Source organism: Callithrix jacchus, chromosome 15 (genome assembly GCF_049354715.1).
Source record: "Callithrix jacchus isolate 240 chromosome 15, calJac240_pri, whole genome shotgun sequence".
Lineage (NCBI taxonomy): Eukaryota > Metazoa > Chordata > Mammalia > Primates > Cebidae > Callithrix > Callithrix jacchus.
In genome coordinates, this window is record NC_133516.1 from 69,025,085 (window position 1) to 69,048,005 (window position 22,921).

General features: G+C 42.5%; 1 protein-coding gene across 12 annotated transcripts in view; it reads right to left on the reverse strand.

Moving 5' to 3' along the window:
- The window catches only part of TAMM41 (TAM41 mitochondrial translocator assembly and maintenance homolog), a 61,907-nt gene extending 39,197 nt beyond the window's left edge, over window positions 1-22,710 (reverse strand). For 11 of the 12 annotated variants that reach the window (XR_013527510.1, XR_013527509.1, XM_002758637.4 and 8 more), the window contains exons 1-4: window positions 22,352-22,710; window positions 19,548-19,730; window positions 14,747-14,839; window positions 5,547-5,697 (exon numbers count right to left, since the gene is read on the reverse strand). Coding sequence is in view for 10 of the 12 variants with exons in the window: in XM_002758637.4 (XP_002758683.1) it covers window positions 5,547-5,697; window positions 14,747-14,839; window positions 19,548-19,730; window positions 22,352-22,486 (562 nt within the window). In the remaining 2 variants the exon portion in view is untranslated. Of the gene's footprint in view, window positions 1-5,546; window positions 5,698-14,746; window positions 14,840-18,079; window positions 18,197-19,547; window positions 19,731-22,351 lie in introns of all 12 variants that reach the window. The other variant, XM_078351667.1, reaches the window with a different exon arrangement.
- Between the last annotated feature and the right edge of the window lie 211 nt (window positions 22,711-22,921).

Below are 22,921 nucleotides of genomic sequence, written 5' to 3' on the forward strand. Positions count from 1 at the left end.
TACCTCAGCCTCCCAAGTAACTGGGATTACAGGTGCATGCCCCATCGCCCAGCTAATTTCCTATATTTTTAGTAGAGACGGTGTTTCACCATGTTGGCTAGAGTGGTCTTGAACTCCTGACCTCAAGTGATCTATCCGCCTTAGCCTCCCAAAGCATTGGGATTACAGGTGTGAGCCACAAGGCATGGCCTTTTCATTGTATTTTTAAAATTCTTTATATATTCTGGATACTAGCCCCTTATATCACATACATGATTTTTAAATATTTTTTTCCATTTTGTTAGCTGCCTTTTCACTTTATTTTTTTTTGTGACAGCCTTGCTCTGTCATCCAGACTGGAGTGCAGTGACACGATCTCAGCTCACTGCAACCTCTGCTTCTTGGATCCAAGCAATTCTCCTGCCTCAGCCTCCCTAGTAGCTGGAATTACAGGTGCATGCCACCATGCCCAGCTAATTTTTGTATTTTTAGTAGAGAGAGGGGTTTCGCCACGTTGGCCAGATTGGTCTCGAAATCCTGACCTCGACAGAGCTGCCTGCCTCAGCCTCCAAAGTATTAGGATTACAGGCATGAGCCACTGCGCCCAGGCTTTCTTTTCTCAACTTTAGAAAGCACAAAAGTAGGGAGCAATAGGGAGGACTCAGGTTCACTATATTGGTTCAGGAACAAAGCAGTATAATCCATTCATGAAATATTTACTGAGCACCTAGTACAGGTCAGGTACTATTGGAAGCATGCAAAGAGAAGGAGCAAAACAAAACAAAAATTCCTTCCCTCCACATCCTCAGTGGTGGAACAAAGACCAAAGATCAACCAACCAATAATAAGATTCAGTGTGGCAGACTGTGTTAAGTGCTATGGGAAAAACAAAAACAGAGAAAGACACAGGGAGTGATGGAGTCACAGTGGGGGTCAGAAAAGGCCTCCATGATCAGTCAGAACTAAGTCCTACTGGTGGGGGGAGGGGTAGGTATGACCCAGTGGGTCCTGGAGGAGTGACCCAAGTGTGAACCAGGAGTGACATCCACCACCACAGACCTTTTGTGGAACAGTAAAGGGTTAAGAGGAAGCATTCCAGGATGAAGACTAGCTGGGCACTTACAAGTTATGTGACCCACTTAACTAGTTATTATTGCTCTCATTTTTTCATTTTGAGGATACTGATGCTCAGAGAAGTTAAGTGGCTTACCTGGGCATCAGTATCCTCAAAATGAAAAAATGGGAGCAATAATAACTAGTTTGCAAATTTCAGGGACTGAATAAAAATTACAATACCTGACACACAGTACTAGTCTAAAAAGTTGAGTGCTATTCATGCTTTCTATCCCTTCAGGAGTGCTGTGTTCTCAGAAATTAGCAAGTGACTACTGAGTACCCTGAGTCTGGCTGAGGCACAGAGAAGCGGGCTTCCAAGGTCCTGAGGCAGTCACCTCCCATATCCAACCACACTGCCTGTAAGGTTTCAGATGCCTTCATCACCACGGAATAAATCTTACTAGCTTCCACTCCAGAGAAAATGCTTCTTTACTGGCTTCTACCAGAACCCAGAAATGGGGATGTTTCCTCACACTTTACAGAGCTGGCACTCATTGCTAATTTATTTCCCCAAGAATCACTCAACTGGCAACTTCCTCACTGGTTTGTCTTATTCTTAGAAGTAGCTGAGGCTGTTTTCAGACAATCTCACAGTGAAAGAAACCCATTCTCTGTCTCATAGGAGAGTACCTGAAGGTGTTTTTCATTCCTTGAGGACCTTAACTGGCCAGATGAAATGGGGTTGTCATGTTTCAATCCATCTATCTAAACACTCAGCTAATTTTTTTTCTTTTTTTAATTTAAGAAATAGGGTCTGGCTCTATTGCCCAGGCTGGAGTGAAGTGGCATGATCATAATTCACTGCAGGCTGGAAGCTGGGATTACCGGTGTCAGCTACAGCACCCAGAAATTTTGACACGTATCATTTGTCAATGTATAACAAGTTTTATGATTCTTACAGCTGACAACATAATTCCACTCTGGAGAACACATCCAAAAAAGTCAGTGCCTCCTTTGCCTCTTCCCCAATAAAAGTAATCTGTACAAAGTGATTCACAGCAATGTTGTTAAAACAATGATAAATGGAGCTAACCTAAGTGTCCATGAATCACTGAATGACTGAGCAAATAACAGTGTCTCAACCTGAGGAAAACCTATGTGACCAACAATAATACATAAAAATAATAATAACAGCAATCATTTTCTGAGCACTGACAATCAATGAGATAAGATGCTAGAGGCAGCCACGTGCAGTGGCCCACACCTGTAATCCTATCCTTGGAAGGCCAAGGCCGGAGGATCGTTTGAGCTTAGGAGTTCAAGACCAGTCGAGGCACATACCGAGACCCTGTCTCTACACAAAATAAACAAAATTAGCCAGGTGTGGTGGTGTGCACCTGGTGTCCCAGCTACTTGGGAGTCTGAGGTGGGAGGGTTGCTTGGGCCCCAGAGGTCGAGGCTGCAGTGAGTGGTGATCTCACCACTGCATTCTAGCCTGGGCAACAGAGTGAGCCCTTGTCTCAAACAAAAAAAGGGTGTTGGAAGCTATTATATATATTATCTCATTGAATATTTCTTTGTGAGACAGTTATTTCTGTTTTACAAATAAGAAAACTGGGGCTCAGAAAGGTTCAAGCTTGCATTTCAGGAAATATAAAAAACAAATAAAACAACAAAAAAAGAAAGGTTCAAATACCTCTAGAAAGCTGGTATACAAACTAGTCCACCATGTACCAGATGAGTGACCTTAGACAGGGAAGCACTCTGGACCTCAGTTTTCTCATCTGTAAAATGTGGCAATGACACAGCATCTAAATCAAATGGTTATTGTGAGGATTAAACTAGTTATCAAATTTAAAGTGCTGAAAGTAGTCCTTGGCACCCAATAATAAATGCCATTTTCCCTGCCATTAAGCCACAGACTTCAGTCCTATCAGTCTACTGCTTCGTCGCTAAACACGCCATGTTCTTTCACACCTTTCTTGCCTTTTTCACATGTGTTGTTTTTCAGGTCTACCACTGACTCACTGTGACTGCGTGTTGTTAATGTGAAGCTCCTTAGAAAGAAATTCCATCTATAGTTCTTTAGGGTATAAGATGCTGATTTGCTTGATAAATAATAAACCAGGATCACTGCCTGAAATTAGCCATTTTAATAGTTTATACTTACATAACAAAGTTCAAGGTGACCCTTTAAAATGTATTTGGTGCTCCTTTCCTGTTCATTTAAATGCTGACTTCTAAGAAAAACTAAAGGGTTAGCAAGCTTTATATATATTTATATATTTTAGACACAAGACACAGTCTCACTGTGTCACCCAGGCTGGAATGCACTGGCATGATCTCAGCTCACTACAATCTCCATCTCACTGGTTTAAGTAATTCTTCCGCCTCAACCTTACAAGTAGCTGGGCTTACAGGCATGCACTGCCACACCTGACCAATTTTCATATTTTTAGTAGAGATGGGAGTTTCGCCTTTTTGGCCAGGGTGGTCTTGAACTTCTGACCTAAAGTGATTTGCCTGCCTTGGCCTCCCGAATTGCTGGGATTACAGGGCCACCATGCCTGGCTGGGTTAGAAAACTTTCTCAAAAAAAAGAAAAAAAAAAAGGAAAGGGTGGAGAAAAAATAATAAAAATAAACATAAAGCTTTCTCCTTTCCAGTTTGCAGCCTCTCATACTCCACCTACTCTTTTCTCATCCATCATTTATAAGAATACTGACCTCAGGGTAGTCTAAGTAGTCCTTAAATAATACATAAAATGTAAAGGATTATTATTGCTACAGGTAATACCAATAGACCTCGCCTCTGCCTGAGCAATTACTGGCAGAAGCTTGTCTAACAACGTGGACAGATATGGTTTCTCTGTCCCTTCTCCTGCCCTGTCCCAGGAGAAATGTATATATGTGTGTGTGTGTATATGTGTGTGTGTGTATATGTGTGTGTGTGTGTGTGTGTGTGTGTGTGTGTGTGTATGTATAAAATCTCTCAACTGGAAAAAGATGGACAATATCAAAGTTATAAATAAAAATGAGATCAGTGGACAATATGAAATTTGGCATAAAGGAAGAAAATGTGCCTTTCAACACTTTGCCTAGGGTAGGTCTCATACCTATGAAAGAGATCTACCTGCAAAACCTATGTCATTTTCTACCCTCATTTGTCTTGTCTAGTTCCAGCAAAAATCAGCTAAAGAAAAATAAAAATATATTTTTTATATAAAATATATAAGTCTCTAATAAAGTGACTCCCTTTGCTCACACAGTGCACGTGGCCTGCTCATTCAGGCACAAGGTTATGCCACTCTTTTCCCCTTTTATTGGAAGGCACGGAGGCTGCCAGGTGAAGCTGGAAGCACCCAGAGACCAAGGCTGCTTCAACGCCTCTCTCTACAGTGTTGCAAATATAGTCACAGTCATGGTAGATGAATTTTGAGAAGATGGAATAATAAAACCTCTAAGGTCTCCTATGGCATTAAATTATCATGAAATCTTATCGGTCTATTCTGGGATTCCGAGACTAAGTAAACATTGCTTTTGCAATGTTCTGAGCATAAAGTTCTTTGATTCATAATTAAAAATGGGGAAAGATGATATTTATTTAAGATGGTCATTTTCAAACCTTTAAAAAACTAGACCACTTGTTTCGTAAATGAAATCTTACACGGAACCTTACTATAGTAAACAGATAGATGTGGTGCTCCTCTGGTTGCAGCGAGGGTGAGGAGCCAGGGACTCTACCCTCCTAGTTGCCTCAGTTTGGGACACCTGACATTTAAAATATAAATTATAAATTTGATACACGCATTGTATCAGTGTTTAGTTTCCTGAATTTGATGACCGTACTATGGTTATATAAGACTACGTCCTTATTCTTAAGAGACACAAACTCCTAAGGGGGACATAATATGTGTGAACTACTCTCAAACAGTTTAGAAAAAATATATAGTTTGTTTACACATACGGAGAAAACAATGGTTCTCAAAGTGGGATCCCCGGAGGGGCATCAGCATCACTTGGGAACTCGTTTCTAGAAATACAAATTCATGGGCCCCACCTCAATCCTGCTAAATCGGTTGTCTGGGGTAGGGCTCAGGAGTCTGTATTTTAACCTGAAACTTCCTGGTTTTTCAGACACATGCTAAAGTTTGAAAACCACTGATAGAGAAATGAGAAAACAAATATGGTGAAATGTTAAAACTGGCGAATCTGGGAAAAGGGCATAAGGGAGTTTTCTGTATTATTCTTGAAACTTTTTTGTAAATTTGAAATTACTTCGAAATAAAAATTAACAACAATAAGATTACCCTGGGACAAAAAGCACAGAAATGTGGAGAGGGGATGTGGGAGGCAGGGAGGCAAATCATGAGGTTAGTGCAGGAGCCACGCATGAGGTGATATGATTTATGACTAAGACTGTAGCAGCTCCAGTCCCGAGTGAGAACAGGATATCTGCAGCCTTCGAACAACAAATCTCCTTGCAGAACATCTGGGCAACAACCACACTAACCTGAATAGGAGAGTCCGGCAATCTCTATGAAGAGGTCTTCTTCAGAAAAGCTTTCAGGGAGCATGAGGAAAGCAGTGGTCACAGCACTCTTCAGATTTCTATCAAGGGCTGACCTAAGAGTTATATCCTCGTTCATTGTGACAATTTTCACCTGAAAGAAGCAGAACATTGAAAAGAAAAATTTCAGAAATGAAGTATTGCTCAAGCATTGTTCTAGTATTACACATGCACTGGAACTGTCTCAAACTCTTCCCACTGAAGATCCTGGAATATTGGTTCAGGTGACACAAAATTGTTCCTCTAATAGTATTCCCAGAATCTCCTTGTTTTATGCCAAAGTCAAAGAAATCATGACACAGGAAAGGATCAAAATGCAAAAAAAATAACCCAAATACTCTTCTTAAATGAGGAAACACATCATAGGTTTTGAAAAACAGTAAAAGTCCTTTGCAAACTTAATTTTTAAATTTTATAGTCTTATTGTCATCACTTAATTTTTTAGTCGACAGAGGCATTTTACCTCTTTATTTAGACCTCATCTATAATCTTGAACCATATCTAACATAGGAAGTTCATGCTCTATTTCATGATTTCTAGTTACATTGATTTTGAACTTGACTAAGGAAAAATGAAAAAAAATTAGCTACAGGAGAAAAAGAATGGGTTTTAGAGGTAGATATGGGCTCATGTTCAGATACTTACCAGCTATGTGAGTTTGGGCAAATGATTTGCATCAAAGAACAGTCACAAAGATTGACTATAATAACAAATGTAAAATGTCCAGAATACTAGCAACTGCTTTGCTCGATAAGAAGAATTTTTCTTCTCAACACAGAGCAGAAGCTGATATTTGAGACTTTCTGCAAATCTATTAAAATACAAACTGTAACTAGGTTTGTGGCTCATACCTATAATCTCAGCAATTTGGGAGGCCAAAGCAGGGGGATTAAGAGACCAGCCTGGGCAACATAGTGAGACCCCATCTTTAGAAAACAAAAACAAGAAACCCTAAAACCTAGCCAGGCATAGGTGTACACATGTGTGGTTCCCAGGTACTCAGGAGGCTAAGGTAGGAAGACAGTTTCAGACCAGGTGGTTGAGGCTGCAGTGAGCCATGATCACAACACTGCACTTCAGCCTGAAAGACACAGTGAGACGCTGTCTCAAAAAGAAAAGAAAAAAAAAATACTAAGAGCTCCAGTCTCTTCTGAGATTTTTACTTTTTTTTTTTTTGAGACGGAGTTTCGCTCTTGTTTACCCAGGCTGGAGTGCAATGGCGCGATCTCAGCTCACTGCAACCTCTGCCTCCTGGGTTCAGGCAATTCTCCTGCCTCAGCCTCCTGAGTAGCTGGGATTACAGGCACGCGCCACTATGCCCAGCTAATTTTTTTTTGTATTTTTAGTAGAGACGGGGTTTCACCATGTTGACCAGGATGGTCTTAATCTCTTGACCTTGTGATCCACCCGCCTTGGCCTCCCAAAGTGCTGGGATTACAGGCTTGAGCCACCGCGCCCAGCCGAGATTTTTTCTTTTAAAGATTGCACTGTAGTTAAGAGATGTGTTCAAATCCCATCTCTTTTGTGGCTATGGGCATAATTCCTTATCAGTAAAATGGGATAAATAACAGAATCAAGCTCATAGGTTGCTAGAAAGATCAAATGAGTTACTGTATACAAACCCTTCAGTGAAATGAGCTTCCTTGTGTGTCCTTCTCAGTGTACAAGGCAAGAGCTTCTCTGGGCCAGGGATTCTCATCTTTAGCTACCATTAGCAACACCTGGAGGACTTGTTAAAACCCATATTATTGGATCCAACTCCCAGAGTTTCTGTTTCAGTAGGCCTGGGTGAGGCCTGAAAAATGTACATTTCTAACAAGTTCTTAAGTAATGCCAGGGGACACTTTAAGAATTACTACTCTAAGGCATATACGGTCAAACTGCTCTTCGGAGTGGTTACACCAATTTACACTCCCACCATAATCTTTTAAAAACATCACACTGTTTCTGACTGACCGTCTACACAAAGGAAAGGGTCTAGAAGTCCCTAATAAGGACATCCATACATATCTACCATCTAAAATGTATCTACCATCTCTAAACCACTTGGTACTATCGAGACACATTTTCCATCTGTTCTAGAAAACAGGGTATAAGTTACCTTTTATTTGTCAAATACAGATAATTTCTGACAATATTAAGATGGCATACACTATGAGAAACTCCAAAATAAATATTAGAAATCAAGAAAAGTGGAGAATGCTGCAGTATCCCAAGGTATAGTTTCTTCCAATTGTAAAAAACAGTATTATAAAACATGTAACTACTATTTTATAAATCAAGCTTCAGAATCTAAATTCTTTTACCTTTTTCCCCTACTTTTTTCTAAGGAATATTTATAACATACAAATATCATATATGGTAGGTAAGCCACTTGATTCAGTATCACCCCTTCCTCCCTTTTAATTCTGAGGACTTAATGGACCTTAAGCCTTTCAGCACTTGGGGGAGTTTAGTATTACTGCAATCATCTGTAGAGAGCAACCCATGACCAGCCCAGGAACATGAGTTGCCTACAGTTGCATAATGAGTTGACAACAAAAATCAGGATCACAACCTTATATTTGGCAAATCTAGTTCTGAATATTCTAAATTATTCTCATGCATTCATTTAGGATTCTATTCCGGTTAACTTATCTTGAAAGATGATTAAAACAAATTTTAAGGTCCTATAAAAAAACCTATGCTTATTCCTTGAATAACTTTCCTAAACCTTATACAGCTGGCTCTTCATATCCGTGGGTTGTGCACCCATGGATTCAACCAATCACAGATGCAAACATTCAGGAAAAAAAAAATCCACAAAGTTCCAAAAAGCAAAAGTTGAATTTGCCAACATGTGTCAACTACATTGAAGGCAGGTGAACGACATGATTTGTAAGCCCTGTATTAGGTATTACCAGTCATCTAGAGGTGCTAAAATATAAAGGAGGATATGCATAGGTTATATGCTAATACTAGGCCATTTTATATCAGAGACTGGTACTGAAACCAATCCCCACAGACACCAAGGGATGACTGTATTCCATACTGAATTATTAATCTAGGAGGGCAACTGCCTCATTTTACTGACAGAAAACCTAGGTCTGGGGTTAAAAGATTTCTCCAAGAGAAGTAGTGTCAAACTGGGCTAGGATGCAGTACCAGGATTCATCCAGTGCTCTTTCCACAACTCCGTGATGCCTCTACTTCCACATTCCTGTTCTTCATCCCCGTTCATCACATCCTTCTCAATAATTCTTCACGTCTGTTTTTGATGGCTTTTACAGAAACCCAGTGAAATAGAAGCTATTCTGAGATGCTAACAAATCAAAGATGCAAAGAAAAGACTAACTTTGGGGAAATTTTCCTAGTTAACAAAATACCACTTATTCTCCAAGGAAGTTGTTTCACTTAGGTTGTAAGAGGGCGGCCTGTTTGCTATTTAAGGTTAAGAAAGTAAAAATAAAAGCATCCTTACTCAAAGGAAAAATGTCAATTCAGAAGAGTCTGCTACTGTGCTGATGTGGTTCTTCAACGAAAGGTGAACTATGAACTTGTCTCAGCAGTACTGTTATTTGTTGTTCAGAGTGAAAAGCCAGTGAACTCTTGGGAGACTGCCAGAGAGGCCTGGGAAAAAAAGAAAGTGCTCAGATTTGTGAATAGCTGTTTGTATCTTACTGGGAATGCCCTGACCTGAACTGCATAGATAACATTAGCATGACTGCCAGGCAGGAAAATCTTTACTGGAGAGAAAGGGGCATTGCTTAACGGGACTTTCAAAGGAGAGATTTGTGAGTATATTTCAAGAGAGGAAAAAAGAGAAAGTCACATGTGGGCTCCTCTAAAATTGTCACAAGGAGAGACTACTTGAATTGCAAAGAGGGAAATTTTAATCACAAAGACCACAGTCCTACCTAGTATTCAAATACTCAACCACCTACCAGAACTTTTCCATTCCAAATGACCAGGAGGACCACTTAAGGATGAAGAAGAAACACTGAACACTAGAGCTGGATGAAACCTTACTTATTATCTACCTGTTGGACTCTGGGCTCTTCTAGGACAGGCAACGTGGTGTCATTTTAAAAAATTCTTTTGGCATACACAGAGAAGAAACAGTTGCCTTTTGAATAAAAAAATAAATGACTCAATCTGTGGATTTCAAACACTAGCAGCCCAAACATTTTTGCTTATAGTAGGGCAGAGCCAAAACTGGTAAACTGGGTTTTCCAACTCCTAGTTCAGGGATCTTTTATACCACTGGGAGTTTTTCTATTCACACAAAAAATTAATCAATAAAGCTACAATATGGTTATGGTTGAACTCTGTGAATATAGTAAAAATCATTGAATTGTAAGCTTTAAATGGTTGAACTGTTCGGTAGGTGAATTTTATTTCAATAAAGTTATCACTGAAAAATAGGCCACACAAGGGGTCTCATGCCTGTAATCCTAGCACTTTGAGAGGCTGAGGCAGGTGGATCTCTTCAGCCCGAGGTTGAGGTAGGTGGATCCCTTCAGCCCACAAATTCAAGACTGGGCAACACAGCAAAACCCCATCTTCACAAAAAAATATAAACATTAGCTGGGCGTGGTGGCACATGCCTATAGTTCCAGCTACTCAGGAGGTTGAGATGGGAGGATTGCCTGAGACCAGGAGATTGAGGCTCCTGTAAACCATGTTCATGCTACTCTACTTTGGCCTAGGTGGCAAAGCAACATCCTGTCTTAGAAATAAAGATAAAATAAAATAAAGCTACATTACTAAAAGGCAAAATATATTACAATGAATGTATTAAAATAAATCAAAATCCTCTTAACAGGTGGCAAAAAAACCACTGCATGTCAATATAAATGCCTTAAAAACTCAAGCACAATTATCTATATACTAAAAACAATGTAAAATACAAAAATCCAAAATTATGTTAACTAGGGAAATACCTATTAATTATTACTTTACAGGTTTCTTGGCTTAAAAAAAGATTGGTCACAATGCTATATTAAGCATTTTAAATTCCATGGTTTCTTACTTGGGAAAATATTAAAGACTTAAGTTGTTAATGATTGAGAAATTCTATTTCAATTTGTAAGATACAAGAGAATTCTGGAGCTTTAGACAACATAATTTAATGTGACTCCTTTTAAAACATAAATCTAAAGAATTCATACTCATATTCTCGTAATTCTTTCTTAAGACATTTACCCAACTTTCTCGTCCAAAATACTACCCCTCTTTCATTAGATTTGTTCATCAAGTCTGATTAATATTTGCTGCCACCTAGAGGTACAAATAGTTTGTTTAAAAATCATCATTCTGGTTAACAGTGATTTCCACATGTGGAAAATTGGGAGCAGCGGGGAAGAGAGAAATAATTTGCCTGCTTATAATTTTCAATTAAAAAAAATGTATATGCTCAACACTTTCAAATGATTTTGTGATACCCTAATTTTCTTGTTCCAGAAGCACAAAAAGCCTTAGGGACACTCATCGCTGTCAGTAACATTTTCTTCTCCAAGTCAGCTGAGAAATGCAGTTTTGCATGATATGAGCATGGCTGCTACTACAAGTCTTGCTGTTTTTGTTTTATAAGAATATAACAGTTAGATAAAACCTGAGGTCATTTCCAGTGCTTATATTCTGAGATTTCATGGCATTTCAAGTTCTTAAAGACTTTTTAAAAATTTTTAAATATTCTAAGCATAAAGAACAATACAAAGAATAATATAATATTTTAACATTCAATTTCATTTCTATTTTCAAAATAACTGAGATAAGCAAAGGCACAGAGAGAAGGGAAAGACCATTTTCTGAGTGTCTACCAGGGATATCAAAACCCTCTGAGGTCGGTGCCATCAGACTCATCTAAGATGAAAACACCCCGAGGCTTAGGGAGACTGGCAGTGGTGCAGGCTCACACCATTAAGAATCATCAGAGCTGGGATCCTAACGCTACATCTGTTGGATTCTGAAACACTTGCTTTTTTCCTAGCAAGTGTTTGTGTTTGTTTCCTGTTTCTACTAAAGCCCAGGGAAAGGCCTAGTCTCTGCTCTGCTTCCAATATTCTTCCTCCATTTTTTTTTTTTTGAGACAGAGTCTTGCTCTGTCACCCAGGCTGGAGTGCAAAGTGCAGTGGCATGAGCTTGGCTCTCTGCAACCTCTGCCTCCCAGCTTCTAGTGATTCTTGTGCCTCAGCCTCCCAAGTAGTTGGGATTACACGTGCACGCTACAATGCCCAGCTAATCATTATATTTTTAGTAGAGATGGGGTTTTGCCATTGTTGTCCAGGCTGTTCTCAAACTCCTGGCCTCAAGTGATGTGTCTGCCTCATCCTCCCACAATGCTGCGATTACAGACATGAGCCACTGCACCCAGCTCTGCTTCCAACTTTAAATACCTTTGTGGACCTTTATTCTACAGATAAATTAACTGAAATTCAGAAAGATAAAACAAGATGCCCAAGTTTATGTAACAACCAGTAGGTGGCAGGACTGAATATAACCCAAGGCTTCTAATTTGATGCCCATTATTCTTCTCATCAAGCCACATACTTTGTTTTTGTTTGTTTGTTTGTTTTGAGACATAGTCTTGCTTTGTCACCCAGGCTGGAGTGCAGTGGCATGATTTCAGCTGTCTACAACCTCTGTTTCCTGGGTTCAAGTGGTTCTCCTGCCTCAGCCTCCCAAGTAGCTGGGATTACCAGTGCACCACCATGCCTGGCTAATTTTTGTATTTTTAGTAGAGACGGAGTTTCACCATGATGGCCAAACTGGTCTTGAACTTCTGACCTCAAGTGATCCACCTGCCTTGGCCTCCCAAAGTGGTGGAATTACAGGCATAAGCCACTGTGCCTGGCCCATATTTTGTAAAACAAACAAATAAACAACAACAACAAAAACCCTGGAAATAAAATATTTACAAATTTCCAATTGCTCAATTATGAGCTTTACTAGTCATCCAATATCCAACTTAGAAATGAGAAATTTATCTATATAGATATGAAATTTCAGTAAGCCTATCATTTCTAGACTTTTAAAAATGTTTTTAATGAAATAAAAGTTAGTGACGGTGAAGTGCACACATCTTAAGGGCACAGTTTGATAAATTCATACAAGCATATAGTTATGTAACCCTTGCCCGGATCAAGTATTTCTGGACATTTTAAGCAACTACACTATGAAACTGTAAGCTCAGGTGAAAGGCAGGAGAATCCTGACAGCCCATGCACATCAGTAAAGAGATGTTTATGACACAAATCAGTGAGCTAAGGCTATAGAAATCTCTTATTTTCCCCATAGATAGCTATAGAAGGAGAAGCAGCACTTCACTATTGGGGGAAACACTCAAGAACAATCTGTCGCCCTCTTGTGGAGACTGGGATCCTCTGAAGCACAATTAAAATCTTCCATATAGTAGGAAGTGTAAGATTAGCCACTGTGACTATTTAACATACTTCTGAAACTATGAAAAGACCCTTTCTCAGAACACAGAAAGAAAAGAAGAAAGGTGATATGGCAAATGCTTGTTAAGAGTTCTCTCCCACTTTTTTTTTTTTCCTGTTTTGTGTTTGCTTCCTGTTTCTACGAAAGCCCAGGGAAAGGCCTAGTCCCTATAGCCTCCTCTAGCTGTGTCCCAAATGAGCTAAGAAAGTAGAGAAGACATCACCACTGGCCTCAGAAAGAGAATAAAAGGGATGGGAAATACCAGCCCTTTGGAATGACTACTTGGTGCATTCATTTACTCAGCAGTTACTGAAGGATCCCACGAGCCAGGCACTGCCCTTGAGATGCATCAGTGGCCCCAGGGTAACATGTCCTAGGAGACAAGGTGACTGAGTGGTGCTGAGGGAGGCTCCACTGAGGCACTGGGCACCTCCTCGGCCACCCAATCCAGTCACTGGAGAATCTTGAGGGAGAGGACTGAGCAGGAGGGAAGGTGGACTGTGACCTGGCTTCTACTCCCAGCACTTCTGACACCAAATGTGGGTGTCATGCCAACCAATTCTCCAGCCCTCCAAACACCAAACGAGTGCCGTACAACCGAATTCAATTCTGACCCTAACTACCTGGAGTTACAGTCAGATCCCACAGGTTATGGCTCAGTTTTACAAGCCTCCCCAACTTCAGACGCCAATCACAGTCAAGGTCTCCCATACTCTGACCATTCACTATAAAGGGGTGGGGCTGATTCCCCTTTCCTCTGGTTTCATAATTTGCTAGAATGGCTCACAGAACTCAGGAAGGCACTTTTTGTTGTTGTCGTTGGAGTCTCACTCTGTCATGCAGGCTGGAGTGCAGTGGCGTGATCTCGGCTCACTGCAACTCCCGCCTCCCAGGTTCATGTGATTCTTCTGCCTCAGCTTCCCCAGCAGGTGGGATTGCAGGTATGTGCCATCACACTCAGCTAACGTTTTTGTATTTTCAGTAGAGACAGGGTTTCACCATGTTGGCCAGACTAGTCTTGAACTCTTGGCCTCAAATGATCAGCCCACCTCGGCTTCCCAAAGTGCTGGGATTACAGGTGTGAACCACTGGGTCCAGCCGAGGAGGCACTTTACTTGCATGTACCTGGTTATTACAAAGGACACAACTCAGGAACCACCAAATGGAAGAGATGCTTGGCAAGATATGGGGCAGTGGAAGGGTATGGAGTTCCACGACTTCTCTGGGCACACCACCCTCCCAGCACTGTGATGTGCTCACCAACCCAGAAGTCCTCAGAACCCCTGAGGAAGGTGGGAGTGGGGGGCCTCAAAGCTCCAGCCTCTCCTCACACGGCTGGCTCCCTAAAAGCCAGCCCTATCCTGAATCTATCTAGGGGCCCATCAAGAGTCACTTTATTACTATAAACTCAGGTACAGTTTAAAGGGACTTGTTATCAATAATTAAAGACACTCTCATCCCTATCACTGAAATATTCCAAGAGTTTTAGGACCTCTGAACCAGGAGCCCAAGGAGAAAAACCAAACACATATTTCTTCTTATATCATATCACAAGAGAATATGTGGATATTACTTGGCAATAAATTTTACAGAGAGTAGAAAGAATCGGAAACTCATTTCTGTTTCCACAGTTCCATCTCGTTGCAATCACAATGATCAAAGTAAGGTTAGGCTCAGAGAGGAAAGGCAGCCTGAACTGTGCTGCCTATAACAGCACTCACCGGTTTTTGGAGTCGTCCAGCAACGTATAAATGATTCCAGTTGAGGAGATCTTCAATCAGAATACTAGTGCTAATAACCCCATATTTGATAAGCTGAAGGAAAAAAGAAATGGGCACAAAAAGTAGTAAAATACCATGTTATTGCTTATACAGGTACAAAGTATAAGGAAACAGATAAAATTTTTGACTAGAGCAGTACCTTGGTTACAAAGCCACTCAAAATGCCTGCCTTGCAAAAACATACATCTCCACCAAAACCTTTGAGAGGTTTTAGTGTCCAAGACTGACTTAGTCCCTAAGGTACGTGAGGTGAGGTTGCAACTGCATTCACAAGATTGTAACAGTGAGAGAAGTCTAGTATGGCTGACTCCATCTTGCTGCCAGCCTCACAGCCTGGCTATCCAAGCTCATGCCTGGGCATAGGCCAAGCTAACCAAGGGAGGAATATAGTTTATAGTTTAATTTTGAAGCAAGGATGATAATAGTTCCTCCCTAAAACTGTTCCCCTCTCCAGTCCAGAGCTGAAGTCACTTTTGTAAAACTAATGAAAGTCCACAAGATTAGGATTAGGTGAAAGGCCTGAATTCTACAAAAACGTTGGCATAGTTTCTATGATCTCTTACTGCTCAGGAGTCATGTGTCCAGTTCGTAAGACTTGTGACTTCCCCAACTGATCCTCTAGATAACATCACTACTGTAGAACTTAAGATTCATCTTTTGAGGCATTTTTCAGACTTTTGCATTCTGATAACCAACTGACCCCACCCAGACCCATGACTCATGACTCAATTGGTCCTGTTGCCCTTCTCCCACCAAAAGGCCCACTCAGCCCGTGAGGACTGTTTTCCACACCTCCATGATTGCATCCTCAACCAATCAGCAGCACGTATTCCCTAGTCCCCTACACCAAACTATTCAAAAACCCTAACTTTCAAGCTTTCAGGAAGAGTGATTTGAGTGATAATGCCAGTTTTCCTGTGTGGCTGGCCTCACATTAATGTTAACTTTTTTTTTTTTTTGAGGTGGAGTCTTACTCTGTCATCCAGGCTGGAGTACAGTGGCGCAATTTCAGCTCACTGCAACTTCCGCCTCCTGGGTTCAAGCCATTCTTGTGCCTCAGCCTCCCGAGTAGCTGAGATTACAGGTGTGCACCAACATGCACAGCTAATTTTTGCATTTTTAGTAGAGACAAGGTTTTGTCATGTTGGCCAGGTCGAACTCCTGACCTCAGGTGATCCACCCTCCTTGGCCTCCCAAAGTGCTGGGATTACAGGCATAAGCCACTGTGCCTGGCCTAATTCAACTCTTTACTGCAATATTACAGTAGTGCCAGTCAACCGCAGGAAGAACCCATCAGGCAATTATAAGGTGACCAGTATTTCAACTTAGGTCCATGTTATGTTAAAGATGGAATGTCTCTTAGATGCTATCTAGTATTGGTCCTCAATGAATTGGGAGTAAAAAACCTGGTTTTTCCCCAAAGACAGTTTGAGAAGTGATGATGTAGTTTATGTTCCTCATTTCAGAAATAAAAAACCTGAAGCCCAGAGAGAACAAATGACATGTTCAAGGTGGTACCAGCAGTAACAGAGTCAAAACTAGGTCCCAGAATTTCAGTCTGGTCTTCCAATGCTCTTTTCGTTACAAAGTACAAGAAATTTTCCTTTAATTAAAAGTTTTCACTGACATCCTTTCACATAGTGAATTTCTCTTTTGCTATTGACTATTTCAAACACTCTTATAACTACAAAGCAACATCCAAAACCAAAACTTCTTTATTCATGCTAAACACATGAAATTATAGTTGAGCCCATTTCTATTCTTTTTTTTTGAGCCAGAGTCTTACTCTATTGCCCACGCTGGAGTGCAATGGCATGATTTTGGCTCAATGCAGCCCTGAACTCCCTGGGCTCCACTGATCTTCCCACCTCAGTCTGTGGAGTAGCTGGAACTACAGGCACGCACCATCATGCCTGGTTCATTTTTGTATTTTTTGTAGAGACCGAGTTTCACCATATTGCCCAGGCTGGTCTTGAACTCCTGGGCTCAAGTGATCCACCCACCTTAGCCTCACAAAGTGCTAGGATTACAGGCATGAGCTGCTGTGCCTGGCCAGTTAAGCCAATTTCAATAATAATTTGTATAAATCATGAATGTAGATTTCCCAGGTTACAAAGTCCCATTTGCATAAACAAGTATCTTCAGACCCACTTTGCTGAACTTCAGTATCCAAATAGCCTTCTCAGGCTGCAAATATACAAAAAGCAGCTAAAAAGTGTCAATTAGGCTGGGTGCAGTGGCTCATGCCTGTAATCCCAGTACTTTGGGAGGCCAAGGGGGGCAGATCTCGGGGTCAGGAGATTGAGACTATCCTGGCCAACATGGTGAAACCCTGTCCCCACTAAAAATACAAAAATTAGCTGGACATAGTGCTGCATGCCTGTAATCCCAGCTACTCAGGGGGCTGGGGCAAAAGAATCGCTTGAACAAGGGAGTCAGAGGTGCCGTGAGCCAGAGGTTGCCATGAGCTGAGATTGTGCCACTGCACTCCAGCCTGGCGACAGAGCAAGACTCTGTCTCAAAAAAAAAAAAAAAAGTCAATTAAAAAGTATAGTATTTTGGCATATAATTATGCCCAAACATTTGGTTACTAGAACTTATAATATCGCTTGAAAATTACTAATTAGAGATAGGCTCCACATCATATTAACTGTGAAGAAAGAACAAAGCTAAGTGTTCTGCATGACTCAAGTGGATGTAGAAGGCTGTGCTGAGTGTCAGCCTTTTCTCCCCAACTCCAGCAGTAGCACCCCAAAAAAGCCCTTCTAGCAAGTAACCACTGGGAAGTAACAGAAACACCACAGGCCTGGAAGTCAGGGGACCTGTCGCTAACTAGCTGCGCGACCTTATGGAAGTCATTTCTCTCTTTGAACTTCAGTTTCAACTGCAAAATTCAGGCAGAGCAGGGTTGGACCTCAACCAGAAAAGCAAATACATGGCCCAAGAGGTATGCAGACATCACCAGTCAATCACAACAGTCACTTCTCAGCCAAGTTCAGACAGACCTTCAAATCCTTCTCAAGTCAGTACTCCAACCTCCTGCCCTTTAAAGCATGGTCCTTTAACCAGTGGCATTGGCATCACCTGGAAACTTATAAAAAATGCAGAATCTTGGCTGGGCATGGCAGCTCACACCTGTAATCCCAGTACTTTGGGAGGCCAAGGCGGGCGGATTGTTTGGGGTAAGGAGTTTTGAGACCAGCCTGGGCAACATGACAAAACCCTGTCTCTACAAAAAAAATACAAACACTAACCAGGCATAGTGGCACATACCTGCAGTCCTAGCTACTCGGAAGGCTGAGGTGGGAGGATGGCTTGAGCCCAGGAGGCAGAGGCTGCAGTGAGCCGAGATGACACCACTGCATTCTAGCTGGGTGACACAGCCAGACCCTGTTTCAAAAAAAGAAAAGGAAAAAAAAAAAAAGCAGAATCTCAGGTTCCATCCCAGACTAACTGAGTCAGGATCTGCATTTAATGGAATCCCCAGGTGGTTTGATGCCTGTCAAAGTTTGACTGCTCTGAGCAATCAGTGGCAGAGCTGGCACAGCAGGTGGAATCCATATGTCATTCCTGGCCCAGGGAAGCTCTAGGAAGCATCGAATTTAGATCCCTACTGGTCCTGGCAGGCTGGGGTTCTGCTGAGCTCATGACAGCTCTCTTAGAGACTGAGATGCTTCAGCTGAAAGAGTTCAGCAAAGTTTCTGCTGTCAAATGACCCACCAGCAGGAATCCATGCAACTTACCTGCTCTCCAACACCCCACTGTCAAATTCTACCCATCTGCTGGCACCAGGAGGTTCCTGTCTATCACCTGGCACCACATGCTTCCAATCACCTGTGATATCCTCTTCATTTCCAACTTCTTCCTGGGGGTGTCTGCCCCTCCTTCTAGATAAAAATCAATCTCCAACCTAACCCTAAATTGGTCTGCCTATTCCTCCCACTGACCAGACTAGTAGTTCTAGACCAGCAGATTCAGCACTGTTGGGAAGCTTGTGAAGAGATGCAAATCTTCAAGCCCCACCCCAGACCTAGTGATCAGAACTCTGGGGGTGGGGCCCAGCAATCTCTGTGTCCAACAGACACACACCCTAGGGGATTCTGATGCACACTATACTTGAGAACCACCTGGCCAAAGACAAAAACAATGAAGTTAGTCTGGCCAGGCTCAGTGGCTCACACCTATAATCCCAGCACTTTGGGAGGCCGAGGCGGGCTGGTCATCTGAGGTCAGAAGTTCGAGACCAGCCTGACCAACATAGTGAAACCCTGTCTCTACTGAAAACACAAAAATTAGGTGGGCATGGTGGCACACCCCTGTAATCCTAGCTAACTAGGAGGCTGAGGCAGGAGAATTACTTGAACCCACGAGGCAGAGGTTGCAGTGAGCAGAAATCACACCACTGCACTCCAGCCTGGGTGAGAAGAATGAAGCCCCGTCTCAAAAAAATAAAGTCCATCACACCCAACCACCTCCTCACACTGTAATCACAGTTAATGGGAGATGAGGAAGGACTCCAGTCACTGCTCTGTCCCTAAATTCAAAACATCTAGCAGGAATGTGAATGTTTCCTGACTATAAGAACATACATACCATAAGAACATACATATTTCCTGGCTATAACAATGTCCAGCAGGAGTGTGAATGTTTCCTGACTATAATAGCATACATATTTAGCTGGTATTCTAATACTCCAGGTTAATAACCAGCTAAGTTAAGACAAAGGCCAGCAGTCACTTACCCTACCATCACACGTGATCAATGAATTGTAGTACACTCCAGCGCCATAGTTATTCTGGATGGATGTGATCATCTTGGGTCCTAAAACTTTTAGGAAAGAATAGTGGTTCCAATTTTTCTTCAGGTTCTTTGAATGCCATGCAAAAGGGTCATCTACTGTGAACACAAAGTCCAGCATAGCATTCTGTGGAGTGAACAAAAGAGAACAATTTCAGTATTAATTCCTAGAAAGACAGCCAGACAGCATGGAAAGCTCTAACATACTATGCAATTATGATCAATAGTCCAAGGGCCTGGTGCTGTCATCAGAAAAGTAAGCGAGTCTCTGGAACCAACCTGAGCTTTGTTTTCATCAATGCAATAATAATAAACACTTCTTTAACATGCATTGCTGGGCCAGCATTCTTTAAACACTTTATGGATAATATATGTAGGAACTCATTTTATCCTCAACAAAACCCTACAAGGTAGCTACTGCTATTATCTCCATTTTTTTGAGACAGAGTTCTGTTCTGTCGCCCATGCTGGAATGCAATGGCACAATCTGAGTTTACTGCTACTTCTACCTCCTGGATTAAAGTGATTCTTCTGCCTCAGCCTCCTGAGTAGCTGGGATTACAGGTGCACGCCACCATGCCTGGCTAATTTTTGTATTTTTAGTAGAGACAGGGTGTCACCATATTGGTCAGGCTGGTCTTGACCTCCTAACCTCATGACCTGCCCATCTCAGCCTCCAAAAGTGCTGGGATTACCAGCATGAGCCACCGCGTCTGGCCTTACTATTTCAATTTAATAGGAAACCAAGGTACATGGGATGCTCTTTCCCCAAGGACACACAGCTTGTGAGTGGCAGACCTGAGTAGTCTGGCTCTAAATTGTGTGTGCTGAACCACTGCACTATACTGCCGTTCACAAATATAGCTAAATGCACTCCCCTTTTTTTCCAGATCAAATTAACACCATTTGGATAAACTCTGAAATATTATACAAAAGGAAGGAGGTCATTTTATCTCTTACCGATTCACCAATCACTCATTGGATACTTATAATGAGCTCTGACAGGCCCTAGGTAAAAGGAAAGAGCTTGGAGTCTACTGGAGAGAATAAACAAATTATCACTAAATTGACTTGATAGAGGAATGTAAAATGTACTAACTGCACTCAGAATGGGGATCAAATCAGGAGCACAGGAGGGAGACATTCTCCTAGAGACAACATATCTGTCTTGAAGGACATGTGGGCTAAATAGGCTTGCTGGAAGCACTGGGGGAGGCACAGGGAAAGAAGGGTAGGGAGTCGTGTTGGAGGAAAGCGCTCTGTGGATATGGGAGCCAGCATGTTCTGGAAGCTGCAGTTTGATAAGACTGAAATAGATCACATTTATGCCATGGGAGATGAGATCAGAAAGGGAGGCTGTTTGCCATGCTAAAAAATTTTCCTGCAGAAGAGCTGACTGGAGAAAGAAGAGACTAAGGGGGTGAGGAAAACTAGATCTGAAGCCATGGCAAGATTCCAGGTGAGAAATGAAGTTATATTAGCTAAGGCACTAAGGGTGGGGATTGATGTGAGAGAGGTTTAGGTGTTGGAATCTACAAGACTGTTTACTTGAATGCAGGGAATCAAAAGTGAGGGAAAGGGAAGGAAGGACCTTCTCTTGCAGGGAATTCCAGGTCTACTCAAAGGAAAACTTCCATGGAAGAATGAAGAGGTAGACATCAGGAGGCTAAGACCTGCTCTGTGTTTCCCACCAGGTGACTCACAGACCACTGGGGACACTTAAGATTTGGTGGCAAGGAGAGTATAGGATAAACATGTTTTTTAAAAAATGTGTAATTATGTTAAGGTATATTCGAAAAAAAAGTAGCCTATAATAACCTATAATTTCTCATATGCTGCCAACTTAAAGAAAAATATTAAATAGTAGTGTAAGTGGGAAACGGAGGAAATCCAAGCAACAGCATAGATGGCCTCACCAGAAAGTGAACAGGCAGAATGTTAATCACAAGACAGACTACAGCCAGGTATGCAGATGCAGGGGGCCCAATTAAAACCTGCACACTGAATTCTGCAAATAACAAGGAAAACTGCACCCTTACTGAGGCTGCACTGACCTAACTGTGAAGAGTAACAATGCCTAGTCTCAAACAGACCCTTGTTAAATGTTCTGAGCGAGGGTAAATATACTGGTCACGCACTAACTTTTGCTGTTACTTTCACTGTACTTGCCCTGGCCCTACAACCAGTCCGCAACTTCCTGAAGTCAAATCATTTTATATTTTCTCCCATAGATATAGAGGTGACTCTCAACAAACTTGGCTGCCCATCAGAATCACTTGGGACGTTTCTTAAATTCCTGAAGCCCAGGCCTCATTCCAAACCAATTAAATCAGAATCTCCATTGGCGGAACCCGAGCATTAGGATTTTCTGAAAAGCTCCCCAGAAAATTCCGATGTCCAACCGACTGAAAACACTGAACTAGAACGTGATAACGATTTTTTCTTTTCTTCCACTTGCCCCTACAGCGGCTTTCCCCCCTGCCTGTTTCTCTTGCTCTAGACTCACGTGGATTCCTAAGCATCCCTCAACACTGTCGCTTCAACTCGCGCTGTCGTTATTAAGAACGCAAGCCTATGGTTCACTCTGCTAGTTGACACGTGGAGTGTGCAGAGCGGACAGGCAGCTCTCCAGCTCTGAACGAATCGAGGGCAAAATGGGACTTTTGAGAACAGGCAGTTCCCCGTTGTGGGGCTGACGGGCTGACGGGGGCTGTCCGGGGAGGGGCCGGGCTGCGGGATTGGGCTCACCTTCTGGTCTGAATTGGGCCCTGCCTGGCGGTACACCCCAGAGCCGTAGGCGAAAGCTAGACTCAGCTCCTCGGGGAAGTGAGACAGGATCCTGCGAAAGGTCACCCCAGAGCTCTGCAGCGCCTGCAGCGCCATGGGGTCGAGGCTGATAGGGGACCCTCGGCAGAGCAGGGCGAGGACAACCGAGCGGGAACAGACCCAGGCAGGCGGTTTAGGGTGGGAAATGGAAGTCGGAGACCGGCTCGAGGAACACAAGGCTGAGCGTGGGGTGGGACTGCAAGGGCAGGCAAGGACTGGGGCGCTGGGCCACGAGGAGCAGCGCCCAAAAGGCGCAGCCCGGTTAGGCTCGGGTGGGTGGCGATCGTGCCGGCCGAGCTTCCGTCCTTAGCTACGCCCCACGCACACGCGCTTCCAAGACGTAAGAGGCGGTGTTTGCCTTAGTGTAGGGAACGCGAGATCTTTGCATTGACCCCTCGTGGTCGGAGGAGTGTACTGCAGGTTGGCGGCCTTCGTTGCGACTTGGACAAATGCGCGGAGCCGAGCGTCACCCGACCCCGCGGCCCCTGAGCC